We start from the raw sequence: 14,505 nt of genomic DNA on the forward strand, positions 1-14,505 counted from the left end.
TTGATTGCCCAGGCATCCAATGAACACATCGTTTGCCACCAGAGTAGATAAACAGCCAGGCTGCCCCACACACTGCCCTAGGCACCTTCGGTTTAGAGATCTTCCTTGATTTTGATAACTGACCATTTGGACTATTTGTTTTTCTCTGTTCTCATGACTTAAGTTCTGGTTTTTACATTTTCAATTTAATAATACTGAGTGAACCCCCTCCGTTGACTCCATAAAAGCAGAACCCCAGATCCTCGATCCCCTGATCTCCCTCCATCTCTCCCTCCCACTTTTTGCTTCTCCCTGTCTCCCTCCCTAACCCCTTTCCCCACTTCACCATGTGGCCCGAGATGTGCCATGTGCTTGCCAGAACCTGTGAGTAACATTTTTTTACATTTGACACCCACAGCCATGTGGCGAGATTATTTCTTCTATCGGTACATGGACAAGAAAAGTGACGCTTAGAGAGATTTTTAATGGCTTGATAATGGTCACGCAATTTCTAAGATTGACTTGTAACTTAAGTTTTTTGACTCAGCATAAAAGCATCTTATTACTATGCTTGTGCCGCTGCCTCCTGTGGCAAAAAAGTAAATAGCTTTGGAGAAGTTATGAGCTGTCTTAAAGGTAACAAAACAATCCAATAGTCAGACCCCAGAGATTCGTGCATAAGATTAATCACTCATATGATGAGAACATCGACTTACTGAGGCTCCATGTGAGCTGACCCACATCACTGATTCAAAACAATGTTACTATAGAAGCCTTCATTTGCTTTTCATCAGGACGCCGATCGCACGGTACTGGCCATGTATGTGGCACATGAACCAGAGACTTCGAAAGAAAAAGAAGGAAACTATGTATATCATAGAATAAGAGATCAATATCGATTTCCTATTTTATTTATTTTTACCATAAAGTACAATAATTTTTTATTGCAGTCGTGTCATCCCTACTTACTGAACTATAATTAATTGTGAAGAAGGAGCTATGATTGATAGATCTCTGCAATATTTTCATAATTGAGTAGAGTTCCTGGCACAGCATAGGTGTTTCATGGGTTCTTATTGAATGAATGAATGCTGCGAAGTACCATCTATGGATTATGATACCCTGCCCTCCTAATCAGATTTCTCAAGGCCTGTTTCATGTTATTATTCCTGAGGCTATAGATAAAAGGGTTCAGCATGGGAGTAACTACTGTATAGATGACAGTGACCACACGGTCCTTTGTCACTGAGTAGGTGGATGAGGGGCGAATGTACACAGATATTATGGTCCCATAGAAGAGCGTTACAACTGTAAGGTGAGATCCACAGGTGGAGAAGACCTTGTACCTGCCTTTGCCAGAAGGGACCCTCAGAATAGCACGGGCAATGTAGACGTAAGAGACAATAATAAAGATAAAGGGACTCATGATTACAAAGGACACTTCTGTGAAGCCCAAAAGCTCATTGACAGAGGTGTCAGAGCAGGAGAGGGTTAGCAGTGGCTGGACATCACAAAAGAAGTGGTGGATGACGTTGGGTCCACAGAAGGAGAGGCGGGCCATGAGAATCGTGTGCATGAGAGAGTGGAGGTGGGACACCACCCACGATGCTATCACCAGCAGAAGACAGCGCCAAGGGTTCATGGTTGTGGTGTAATGCAGTGGCTTACAGATGGCTACATAGCGGTCAATGGCCATGGCAGCCAGGAGGAAGCTGTCAGTGATTCCAAAGGCCACAAAGAAATACATCTGGGTGAGGCAATGGGCAAAGAGGATGGTCTTTCTCTGAGTCACCATGTTTGCCAGCATCCTTGGCACGATGACAGTTGTAAAGCAGATGTCCACCAGGGACAGGTTGGAGAGGAAGAAGTACATGGGGGTGTGGAGGCGGAAATCTCTCCTGATGGCTGCAATGATGACTGAATTGCCAGCCACATTGACTAGGTACATGGCTAAGAAGCTGACAAAAATCCTTATCTGCTCTTTGGGGTCACTGGTCAGTCCCAGAAGGAGGAATTCAGTTATCTGGCTCTGGTTTCTCCATCGCATTGATTTCCTGCAAGTAGGAAATCGGAAGGAATGTTAGGTTTGTGTCCTGGCTTGGGGTCTTCAGTTTGTAGAGGGGATATGTCATAACTTATTCCAGCTTGTGCGCCACACAAGTGGAGTTATTCACCAAGAGCAGCTTCACAAAATTAATCAGATGCAAAGTTGAGCCTGAGATGAAGGTGTGTCGACGCCAATTCTGTGATATTACTTTATAGGATTGGTGTTGACACACCTAGATCTCAGTTTCAACTTTGCATCTGATTTTGTGAAGTCGAAAAAGGTGTTTCAACTCTTGTTCTTTGTTGAAAGACTAAACTTATAATACCCATGTTCATAGGCTATTCTGAGAATACAGGTAATGATAATAGGATGTGTTCAGAAAGTAAGCATTTTGCTTAATATCCCAAATTGTATATAGACATATCTTTTTGCTCTGGCCTTACTTACTGATCAGCCTGGTAATCTTCATTGCTCCCACGTGATAATTCTGGCTAAGATTTCTCTTTTTCTGCTCCCCCTGTGTTAAGGAAATTAGAGTATCCTAAATTCTCCCTATAGAAATTGTAAAATATTAGAGAGATGTATTCCTGGATCCAGCCCCTCTTGAATGAAAACAGTTTTGGAACGTGTTTGAGAATTTAATTATGGGCAGGAAGGTCATATTAGTAGGTGCTGGGACCTGGAAATTTGGCACATTCATCAGCATGTGGAACTGTGTAAGGTAAACGGGAAGTTGGAGAGCTGTTTGACCCAACATCGAGCTTGGTGGGTTAGGCAGGTGGATAGCATCAAGGCAGACATAGAGGAACTAACAGGCGGGTGCTCTTATAAGCAGGAAGACTCCAAGGAGTGGTAGTGTGGACAACGGAAATGTGAGAAGCAGCATTCTGGCAAAAAACAAACAAACAAACAAATAAAAACCCATAAAACAAAAAACAAAAAAACTCTGAGAGGTATGAATAGGAAGGTGCAGAGGTTCAGTAATGGGTCCTTTATCTCTCCTAAAGGCTAGGGCCAAAGGAAATAAGCAAAGGCTCCCGTAGGGCAGGAATTTAGGCACTAATCATCTATCTATCAAGGTAGGGGACTCAGTTGGAATGGAGCTAGATAAGGAACCAGTGAGACATAGAGTTAGAACCACCCAGCAGCCAACCGGGTTGATAATGAGACTATTGGGTAACAGAATATGCACTTCTTATGTCTACCGTGCCTAGATACAGGATTGGCCTCAGAGAAAATAGAGCAGAAAAGAAAGCTTGCAAATAGTGGTCAGATAATCCTAGGTCAGGGAGGGTAGACTTAGTAATGAAGATTTCAAATTAGAGCAAGTCCACATCTTATATTTCTTGTGTCCTCATTATCTTTCTGGTACTTTTGACAATGAGTCAAAAGCAAACCTAAGTACTCATGGTTTGTTTTTAATGCATAGTGATCTCACATGAAACTCACTGCCCTTCTTAGGACAACTCAGACTTTTTGTTTCTTTTTTAACACCTTAAAAGGTACTTGCAGACAGTAGCGTTGTTTCCTGAAGCATTTCCTTTCTCACTGAGATGCTGAGATCTTTGATGCTTGGTCCAAATTGGATCCTCTGTGAGGAAAGGGGGCCACTAAGGCATGGACAGCATCTGGAGAGGTCCATGATGAAAGTGCTACCAAGCCACGGTCTAAGTCTGCTTTGCTCCTCATTGTTGCCATTGAATTACATAGTACCTGGTTCATAGTAGCCATGTAATAAATACTATTTGACAGACTGTCTAGATTCATCACTACTGATCGCTTCTTGCAAGGCTGTGGGTTTTCTATTAGCAACCAGGAGACTGATCTCCTAGGATCAGGAGAGTCAATAGGGAGAGTTCATGATTTAAGAATCACTTCTGGTTCAGATACTTCCTAGCTATTTTCTCTTGGGAATAAATCTATGTTTCCCTTTTTTTTCCTTCTCATCTGAAAAAGGGGAAATAAAATGTCATCTCTAAAACTTGATTGTTAAGTTTAAACAATGTATTTGAAAAGAATTTGAGACCTACAAAGTTCTGTGCAAATGTTACTTACACTACTAATATTTCTTATTAGTATTCAGGACCTAATTGTGTAAGCTGAAAAATAGTGGGTGCAATCTAGAGAAGCCCAGGCGGGGGTTAGGGGGGCTTGTGTGTTTAGGGGGAGAGACCGCAGAGGTCAGTGGAAGGGGCTGAGCTGGAAGGGACAAAAGAACAACGGGGTGCAGACCTCAGACAAACTGGACTTTCCTGGGAAGAGAGGGAAAAGCACAAAAGTTCTCGAGGATTTTCTGCTCTTTAGGATAATTCGTATGGGAGTGTGTATTATTTTCTATGGCTGTTGTGATAATGTACCATAAACTTAGGGGCTTGAAATAACACAAATTTATGATCTTACAGTTCTGTAGGTCAGAAAGATCAAGGTGTTGCCAAGACTGTGTTCCTTTTTGGAGGCTCCACAGGAGAATCCAATTCCTTGCCTTTTCCAGCTCCTAGAGACTGCCCGCATTCCTTGACTAGTGGCTCCCTTACCCCTTCTTCAATGCCAGCAATGATGGGTGAGTCTTTCTCATGCTGCCATCTTTCTGGTTTTCTTCTTTTCCTTCTCTGTTGCATATTTAAGGTTCTTGTGACAACATTGGGCCCACTCAGATAATCCAGGATAATCTTTTTATTTTAAGATTTTGGACTTCTGGCTGTCAGAATTGTGAGAGAATACATTTCTGTTGTTTTTAAGGTACCGAGTTGTGGCAATTTGCTACAATGGCCATAGGAAACTAATACACAGGTCCTATGAAAAGTCATCGTAACAACATGGATGAATCTTGAGATAATCACACTAAGCAAAATAAGTCAGATGGAAAGGGTTAAGAACCATATGGCTTCTGTCATATGTGTGATATAAAACCGAAAGCAACAAATAAATAAGGCGAACAAAAACTCCAAGACACAGACAACAGTTTAGTGGTTACAAGAAGGAAAGGGACTGGGGGTGGTAGATAAGGGTAAAGGGGGTCAAATATATGGGGATGAAGGAGATTTGACTTTGAGCTGTGAACACACACTGCAATATACAGATAAATGTATTATCGAATTGTACACTTGAGACCTATATAATTTTATTAACCAATGTCATCCCAATAAATTTAATAAAAAGTAATGAAATAGACCTTTGGTAAGACTAATCAAGAAAATAAAGAATAGGTACAAAGGTAGTTGAGAAAGGAGAAATTATTTCAGGCATATGAAAATAAAATAATAAAAGTTATTGAACTAAATTGGAAAATTTAGATAAAAGGACAAATTCCTAGAAACATAAATTGTACAGGAATAACTTGAAGACTAATCAGTTGTAAAAAAAATTAGAAATGGTAGTCAAAACCCTTCTCTCTCCAAAAACCTCAGGCCTATAGCTGAATCCTACCAAACTTTCAAAATAGCTAATTCTATTTAATGCAACTTGCTCTAGAAATCAGAAAGCAGAGTGGAATAGGTGGCCTTCTCAGCTCACTTTACAATATTAATTTAATACTGACTCCAAAACCAGAAAACACAAGAAAATAAAAGACAATTACATAGACACAAAATTCTAAATGAAACAATAATTAAATGAATCCATCATAGCACTAAAAATAATACGTCATGGAGAAGCAGGATTTTTAATGCAAGAATTATTCGACATTAGAAAAGTCCATCAATAAACTTTTGCCCATTAATAAAAGGAGAAAAGTTATGTGATAATTTCAATTGAAGCAGAATAATCATTTTGCAAAGCTCAATATCTGCCTATCATGAACTCTGTTAGCTAAATGGAAGGAAATATTCTTAATTTGGTAAAAGCTATGTATACCCAAACCTTATGATATATATCATACTAAATTGGTAAAGCTTAAATGCATTCCTTTAAGAAACAAGATTAATATAGTATTGGAAACCCTGACTAACACTATAAGAAAAAAGCAAAGGAAATGGAAGGAAAAAATATAAAACTGTCATTAATAAAGATACCATCATTTCCATGGAAAAAAGAACAGAATCAATTGACAAGCTCTTAGAACCAATAAATGAATTCAGCAAGGTAGCTGGATACATGACCAAATTAAAAAATCACTAACATTTCTCTACATTAGAAATAACCAACCGGAATATAGTCATGTGCTACTTAACGACAGGGATATGTTCTGGGAAATGTGTTGTTAGGTAATTTTGTCATTGTGTGAGTATCATAGAGTGTACTTATACAAACCTACATGACACCGCATACTACGCTTCTAGGCAATATGGGATAGCCTGTTGTTCATAGGCTGCAAACCTGTACAACATGTTACTCTACTGAATGGTGTAGACATTTGTAACACAGTGGTAAGTATTTATGTGTCTAAACGGAAAAGATACAGTAAATGTCCATTGCAGTTTAAAGGGATCACTATTGTATATGTGGTTCATCACTGAAACATTGTTGTGTGGTGGATGACTGTATATAATAATAAATAAGATGCTATTCATAGTTACAGAAAAAATCTAAAACTCTAAGAACATACAAAACTATGTGGAAGCATTTTAAAGTCTAGCAAAGGACATAATAGACGATTAAAATAAATGAAAATTCCGTCTTGGATGGAATGAGTAATATTACAAAGATGTTATTTCCCACATTAATCTAGAAATTTAATTTAATTTCAATCAAAATGTCTATTGAATTTTTTGAAGTCCTTGATAAATTTATTCTCAAATTTCCATGTAACAATAAAGATCAAGAAATAGCTAGGTCAAACTTTAAGATAAAGAGTAAAAAGAGGGGACTTGTCTTATTAGAGATGAAGAGTAATAAAACTCCATAGTAGTAAAAAGCGTGATTTTGATGCAAGAACAGATAAACAAATGAACAAACAAAACAATCAAACACACTCATAGACACAGGCAATAGTATGGTGGTTACCAGAGGGAAAGTGGAGTAGAGGAAAGATGAAGAAGATAAAACGGATCAAATATGTGGTGACAAGAAGGTGCCTAGACTTTGGGTGATGAGCACACAATGCAATATACATATGATGTATTATACAATTGTATACCTGAAACTTATATGTTATTAACCAATGTTGCCCTAATAAGTTCAATTTTAAAAAGACCATTGGAAAAGAGTAGGTAGCTCAGAGAGAGATGTACATTTGCATAAGAACTTAATACAGGAAAATTGTGGTATTAAAAACCACTAAGTGGGGGAAGGATGGCATGTTTGGAAGTGTTGGGAAACCTGGCTTATTAAATTGAGGATAATCAAAGAGAATTGCTATCTAATATCATATGTAAAGGTATAATCAGATGGATTATGGACTTATATATGGTGACACGTGAATCTATATGGTTAATAGGAAAATCTGTAGAAGAATATCTATGAGCTAGAAAGGAAAGAATTTCTTAAATAAGATACCCAACATTAAAAAAAAAGTAAGAAAAGATTACATCATAACTAGGAATAAAGCTAATACATGAAAGACTGAGAGATGATACCTGCAAGGTTTAACAGGTGAAGTACTAATATCAAGAAAATATCACCTGAGCATGAAATAGAAAAATCCTAACAGAAAAGTGTGCAAGAAAGCCAAAAGGCTACCAAGCATATGAAGAGATGCTCAAATCCAGTGGTTGTCAGAGAAATGAAAAAGTAGACAATGAGATTTCACATTACATTTGTTAGCTTGGCAGACATTAGAAAGGAAATAAGGGCAAAGTTGGCAGGGATGTGGCAATATAGGGGTCCTTGGGCACTGCTGGTGGGAATGTAAATTGGGACAATACTCTAAAGCACAAATTGGCATGATTTACTTCAGTTAATGAATATTCCATGACCCAACAATCCTGATGCTAGATGGATGTCCTAGAGAGATTCGCCTACAGGCAAATAAAAGCTATGGATGAGAGTGTTTCCTCTCTGTCCTTTGTGTCGATGGCGAGTTTGTGGCAATCTGGGTATCTCTCACAGGGCTGGTAAATGTGACAGAAGCACACCATGGGGTACAATGCAGCCGTTTAGGAACAACTGACCAGAATCACTCATAGCAAGATCGATAGATTTTTTAAAAAAACATAATCTGAGCGAAAAAGTAAATGAATGAGATCTATAACATGATTTATATTAATTAAAAATAGAACAAAATGATAATCATCTCATGATGTATACACATATCAAAACTTCACATGGCACACCTTAAAAATAATTTTAATATACAACAACAAAAACAATATAACCACACAAAGTTAAATATTAATCATCTTAGAATGGAGGAGGGCAGTAGGATATAAAAGTTCATGACTGAGTGAGGAAGCAAACGCACAAATAAAAGAAAAAAGGTCTAGTGTTGGCAATATGTCGTGAACTGAGATGTGTGGTTAATTTGACGCTTTGCATGTGAGGTCTATGAATAAGAAAAGAAATCTCAAATCTTAAATAGAACTCAGGGAATTTCTCTTCCCTTCTACTCCTCAGAGCACTGAACCCACCAGGAACACAAATGTCAGGCCATTCATCTGAAACATTCTCAGTAGACTTCACTGTCTCTTCAATTGTGCCCCTTAAAATTTTGTAATCAGAATTGAACAAGTCTATATATCTTGGCTTTAAACACAAGAGGCAAACATTCTGCTAAGTCTGGCAGTGCCAGCATCCTGTTAGACGACCTTTCTCTCTGCTTGGGATGTTAGCTATGCTTTTCTTTCATGGGTCAATCCATTGCTTTATAACTCACTCCAGAAATTTTCACTGTGTACCAGGAAACGACATAGGCACTGGGGACACAGAAGAGTCAGATACCATGATAGCCATTTTGATGTTTGAACACAGCGACCATGTCCCCGGTCTTCTTCTCTGGGTGAAATTCCCTCAGTTCCTGCCAATCCTTACTCAGCAGGACTTGATATTAAGTCATCCCACCTTTTTAAGGTACTGGCCGGCATGGCTAACCCCCTGTGGGACGGTCAGGTATATCCTTTTAGAATGTAAACTCCTGAGAGACAGAATGACGTTTGTAAAATTCTAGGCTGTTGGAGGTGGAAGTGATCTTAGAATTGATCTGTTTCTTAAGTTTCCAAACTGTGCCTCCCTGGGGGACCCAGGAGCCACTTCAGAAAGGATCCGGAAGCCGAGAGAAATGCCAAATGAGAGGGACTACAGGTCTCTTCGTCTTTACTCAGAGCAATTCCGCTATCTCTATGTTTTGCATATTGGATTACTGTGTAAGACACATTAGGAAGATGTAGTTGAAAACAACACACTCACTTTATGTAGGGAAAGCCTGAGGCTCAGAAGGGAGTGATTGAGTCAATACTACAAAGTTATCTGTGGACGTGATAAGACAGCCCAGGCTGTATCAAGAGTTTTCTCTGCCCTTATCACCCTCATGTGTCAGTTCCCGGCCCAGGGTGCCCTGAAGATGTTCAGAGGGCAGGATGAGGCCATAGGATTTGGAGCTTTCCTCAGCAGGCTTGGTTTTGGGGATGACTGGGAGCCAAGCTGGGTAAGCAGAAGCTGGCTTCTCCCTGTCAGAGCAGCCGCATCTGTCCCTTAGTGTAGAGCTCACACATCAATAACCACTACTTCCCGTGTTCAAGAACCACTACTTCCCGTGTTCTGTAAATGGAGACGGAAAAGCAGAGGAGTGTGGAGACTCTGGCATTGGAAGTTTAGGCGGATGACCTGATTTGTAGTGTCAGCTACAGATTTCAGCCTCAGATTTCATCCTTGTAAATCGAGGATGTCTTGCAAATTGGTTTCGGTTTCTAGTACTCCAGGATTTGTAGGACTTGGGCATAGTGATGGGTTGAAGAAAACAGCTACTTACTCAGCAAAGGGATGGTGACCTCCGGGGTGACCATTCCAAGATGCAGACATCTCCTCAGCTTCATTGGCCTTGTCGATTAGGGGAGCAGTGAGGGCTGGGGAGACAGGCAGAGCTCTCATGTCAAGGGAGGAAGGAAAAGACCTAGGCTTGGTGTGGGAGCTGACAGCATTCGCTACACCCTGAGAGTTGAATGTGTGATTGTCATCTCAGACACTTCTTTCTCTTCCTTAAAGAAGTGAGCCCAGGCATCTAGGACACCAGGCTTCCTCCCATTGCCAGCTACCATCACTGGCCCCTGTAGAGTTACTGAAACGATGAGGAAGAGTGAGGCTCTGGGAAGAGGAGATTGCCCTATACATAACTTCAACCCAAGGACATGGGTAGTCTTTTCTTCAGCACCCCCGGGGAGCTCATTAAGACGGAAGACTTGAGAGAAGGCTAGAGACCAAGGAAACTCAGGTTTCCAGGGTGACAGGTTTCTTGGAATCTCAGATAATTGGTGGCTTGTTATTGTGATTTTGAAGGAGATTGAGGTAGATAAATAGAGAAGGTTTGGGCTTGGGACTGTTCCTGGGATGTAGGCGGATGATGTGTAGTGCCATTGAAAAGATCCCGAGAGTGAAGGTTCCTGGGTTCTAGTCAGCCAATGAGTAGATGCGATCGTGGACAAACCCTTAGCCTCTCTGGATTGTAGGTTTCTCATCTATAACATGGGATTTTTAGTACTTGTATGCCAGAGAGGGTTGCCTAGAGAATTAAATAAGCTCAAGAATGAGACTATGTCCACATAATGATCATTTATTGAATGCTTATGTGACGTTTTATATGCAGTTCTTCAAGTGCAGTGTCCTTTAGGAAGTGTTGCCGCTGAGTTCAAATTCAAGGTTTATTTGCTGCTAAAGTGTTGCAGCTAAGTTCAAATTCAAGGTTGAAATTCCATACTTTTTCTATTTTGTATGACTACACCTAGGAATGTCTTTGATGGATCCCTCTGATTTTCTCCCACAAGGTGCCATCCATAAGTGTGCTACCCCTTTTCCTTACTCTGGTTATGCCGACCAAGCCATTTCTCCACTGGTCAAATGGCTTAATGAGGGTGCATCCGTGTCTACTCTTTAGTTTACTGATGCATTCTCCCAACATCCAGCAGAGAATCTGGCTCATAGCGCACTTTCCAAATCATTTGTTAAATTAATAAACAATATATCTGGCACTTTTTAAAAAAAATTTTTTTAGTTTTTGTGAAGATTTGAAAAGTAATTCCAAACTGGAATAAGGTTTTGATGCTGGGCTACCAAAAGAAGAATTATATTTACAAAGTGTTTTAAGACTTATGATAAAGAAATACATTATGCCCAGAAATAGCAAACAGAGAAGCATAATGATACTCCTACCATATCTGATAGAATGCAGCGATTGTATCAATCAGCTTCTTAGAATGAGAAAGCTAAAAATACTGAGTTTTTTGTCTTTATGTTGCTCCTTTCATTAAAATCTTTAGTTTATTCATTCATTCAATACTATGTTAGGTGCTGGAAATAAAGAAATCTATCACACCAGCTGAGTCCTTATTCTTGCAGTCTAGTAGGGAGAGAGACATGGAAACATGTGATTACAACATGGAGCGAGCAGTCTTATAAAATAAAAACGTCTGAGGACTTTTGGGAGAATAGAAAAATGAGCATTGAACTCATACTTGGGTAGGGCTAGGGGTGTAGGGGTGGGTTGAAAATAGCATTATAGTAGAAATAACATTTGAGCTGATTCTTGAATGTGTAAATAAAAGATGGCCAGAGAGTCACGGGGGAGGAACACTCAAGGCGGAGAGACGTCTTGCAGGTTGGCATTCTATATCTGGGGATCTGTAAATCGCCATATGTGATCCAAGCTTAGGGTGAACATGTTGGAGTAACTTGAGATAAGGCTGGAATGTTAGGCTTGCTATATTTATTGAAAAGTCAAACTCCTTAGCTTGCCATTCATAGCTATCCATGAGCGAGTCCTGACCTGTTTTTCAACACCTATCAAAACTTTCTGAGGCTGGAGCCTTTCTTGGCTTCTTGCCATCCTTAGTTCCTTATTGCTGTGCAGGTTTGCTTATGCCATTTCCTTGGAATGTCTTATCTACACAGTCTTCCCATCTTTGCTTGTGTGAAAAACTTCACCTTCCAAGTCTTGGCTTCCTGTTCTTTGAAAACTTACCATATTTGCTCACTCACCTATAATTTTGATCCATTTAACTCTTCCTTTGATTCGTATAAGATTGGCTTTTCCACAGTCGCATGGAGACTCCCTTTCTATATGGTTTGCCTTTTTCTGTGCTCTCGTTTCCTCTCTTCTGATAGATTAGCAACTGTCCGAAGCCAGGGCCAATCAGAGTGGGATGAGGCAGATACCGTAGGCTAGTTTATCCGTTACTCAATCCAATCCCCCTTCTCATTGCTGCCTTTAGTATACAGTCTGTAAAAGTTATGTATTAGAGTTTCAGCCACTGGGAGAGGCTATGCGATGTAGTCTCAGTCAATGAGAAGACGTGAACATCAATCATTCCTTCCTTGTCTTCCCCTTTTTTACTGCCTTTAACTATTTTGGTTGAAGGTCAAGCATCATGTGAAAAGAGTCAGAGACTGAGATATATATCATCCCTGACATCACCGAGGCACGAATCTAATGCCGGAAACCATCACCTCTGATCTCTCGTGGGGGCAGGATATGCACTGCCTCTGCCTGCCCAATGGATTAAGTCATCATTGTAAGGTTTTTCATTCCTTTCAGCCAAATGTGAATCCAAAATATAGAGAGACTTTTGTGGGAAACTGGAGATAGTAGAGAGATGGGTCTAGACGTAGGCGATACATAGTTGAGCAGAGTCTGTGCCTGGGATGGACACAGCTGGGTGCAATGATGGGTGCCCTCAGTATTTGCAGATAAAGTACGTGGAGGTAACAATTCAGGCAAGAGGTATTCTTAGGAAGGTCTAGTAACAGGGAGACTGTGAACAGCCTATATATTATGGCTCTTTTTTTTTCCTTTTGTGAATCTTGGCATATTGAGCCTTTTTAGTACTTTAGAGTAGTAAAACATTTTTAAATATCACTGGTCCCGCTCTTAAAATGAAATTTGATCTTCTCCCATATCCATTATTTGCTGGTATACCTCTGCGACTACTCTCTCCATCTTTAGGCAGCACTGGGACTTGTTCAAGAGTCTGAGATTGTTCTTGTACTCTCTTTCTTGTCAATCACAACAACCAAGCTAATTAACATCACCTCATCCATCACTTCATCCATCACTTCACATAATTACCATTATTTGTTGTGGTGAGAACACTTAAGATCTACCCTCTTAGTAAATTTCAAGTATACAATACAGTGTCTAAACTATCGTCACCGTGCTCAATTAGATCTCCGGAATTTATTCATCTGGCATAACTGAAACTTTGTACCTTTTGACTACTTTGCACAATTCTTACAATTGTGACTTCAGCAATCGAGGCACATTTAATGCTCATCAGGCCCTTTTTTTTTCAGTTTCATTGCATTCCTTTTCCTACTATTAATAACATGCATCGAGTGTGTTCTAAGTTTCTATGCTGATTGCTTTATATTCCTCATTGCATTTGGTTTTTGCAATTGCCCGCTACGGTATGTACTATTATTATATGTATTTACTTTTAACGTACACAACAAAAGTTTATTTCTTGCTAACACAAAGTCCCATGGGAAGTAATATCCATGTGGTCCTTCAGAATGCCAGGATCCCTCCTTTCTGTGGATCCATCTTCCTCTATTTCCTCAGAGACCTCTCTGTTCAGCCAGTGGTGGGTTAAGAGAGAGGGTTGCAGGTAGGAGACTTGTGTGGGCCAGGTGGAAAAGCGATAAGCATTCTTTCCATTCATGTCTTCTGTTCTTTTAGCTAGAACTCAGTTCAGTGGCCATACCTAACTCTAAGAAAGGCTCGGAAATATGGGATAGCTCCTTTCTCAGGAGGAAAAGGCCACAGATTTCGAGTGTCATTTGAATAAAGTCTGAATATGGGGAGAGAGTACAAGTATAAATATGTGTATCTGAGGGAGAAGCCTTTCAGATAGTGAAACTGGTAACTTCAAAGGCGCCGAGTCAGGAGCAATTCATGATTGTTTAAGGAACACCAGAGAGCAGTGTTTCTGGCGGGGAGGGGGCAAGGAGGAGAACAGTGGGATGAGCAGACAGAGAAATATGCTATGGGGGGGCAGACCATGTAGGGTCTGGTGGGCTGATACAAGAACTTTCTCTGGACTCTTTGTCTGGGCACAATGAGAAGACATTTGGTCATCGCAGTGTTTTGAGCAGCGGAGGAACATGATTTAACTTATGTTTTTGCTTCTGAAATTTTATGTTGAGAATTTCAAATTTACATAAAAAGGGAAAGAACGCTCCAGTGAACACTTACACGTCCTTCATACAGATCCACTGATTGTTAACCTTCTGTCATATTTATTTTATCTATCTCTAAATTTCTGCAATTTATTTTTTTGGTGAACCATTTGAAAGTAAATTGAAGACCATTTGCCACTTCTTTAAATACTTCAGCAGGCATCTCCCACACCTCCCTGTAAACTTAACTGTATCTAAGAATATGAACCCAAATTCTACATGTC

General features: G+C 39.9%; 1 protein-coding gene across 1 annotated transcript; it reads right to left on the reverse strand.

The window, feature by feature from the left end:
* Nucleotides 1-1,084: 1,084 nt before the first annotated feature.
* LOC105311453 (olfactory receptor 1L4-like) lies at nt 1,085-2,026 on the reverse strand. The gene has a single exon (XM_011387441.1). It carries the CDS (start codon nt 2,024-2,026, stop codon nt 1,085-1,087), a length of 942 nt encoding a protein of 313 aa, XP_011385743.1.
* Nucleotides 2,027-14,505: the final 12,479 nt, after the last annotated feature.

The sequence above is a fragment of the Pteropus vampyrus genome, unplaced genomic scaffold (genome assembly GCF_000151845.1).
Source record: "Pteropus vampyrus isolate Shadow unplaced genomic scaffold, Pvam_2.0 Scaffold1000004055, whole genome shotgun sequence".
Classification (NCBI taxonomy): Eukaryota; Metazoa; Chordata; class Mammalia; order Chiroptera; family Pteropodidae; genus Pteropus; species Pteropus vampyrus.

Coding starts and splice junctions, on each gene's coding strand:
- LOC105311453 (XM_011387441.1), bottom strand. CDS start 2,026: ATGCGATGGAGAAACCAGAGCCAGATAACTGAATTCCTCCTTCTGGGA.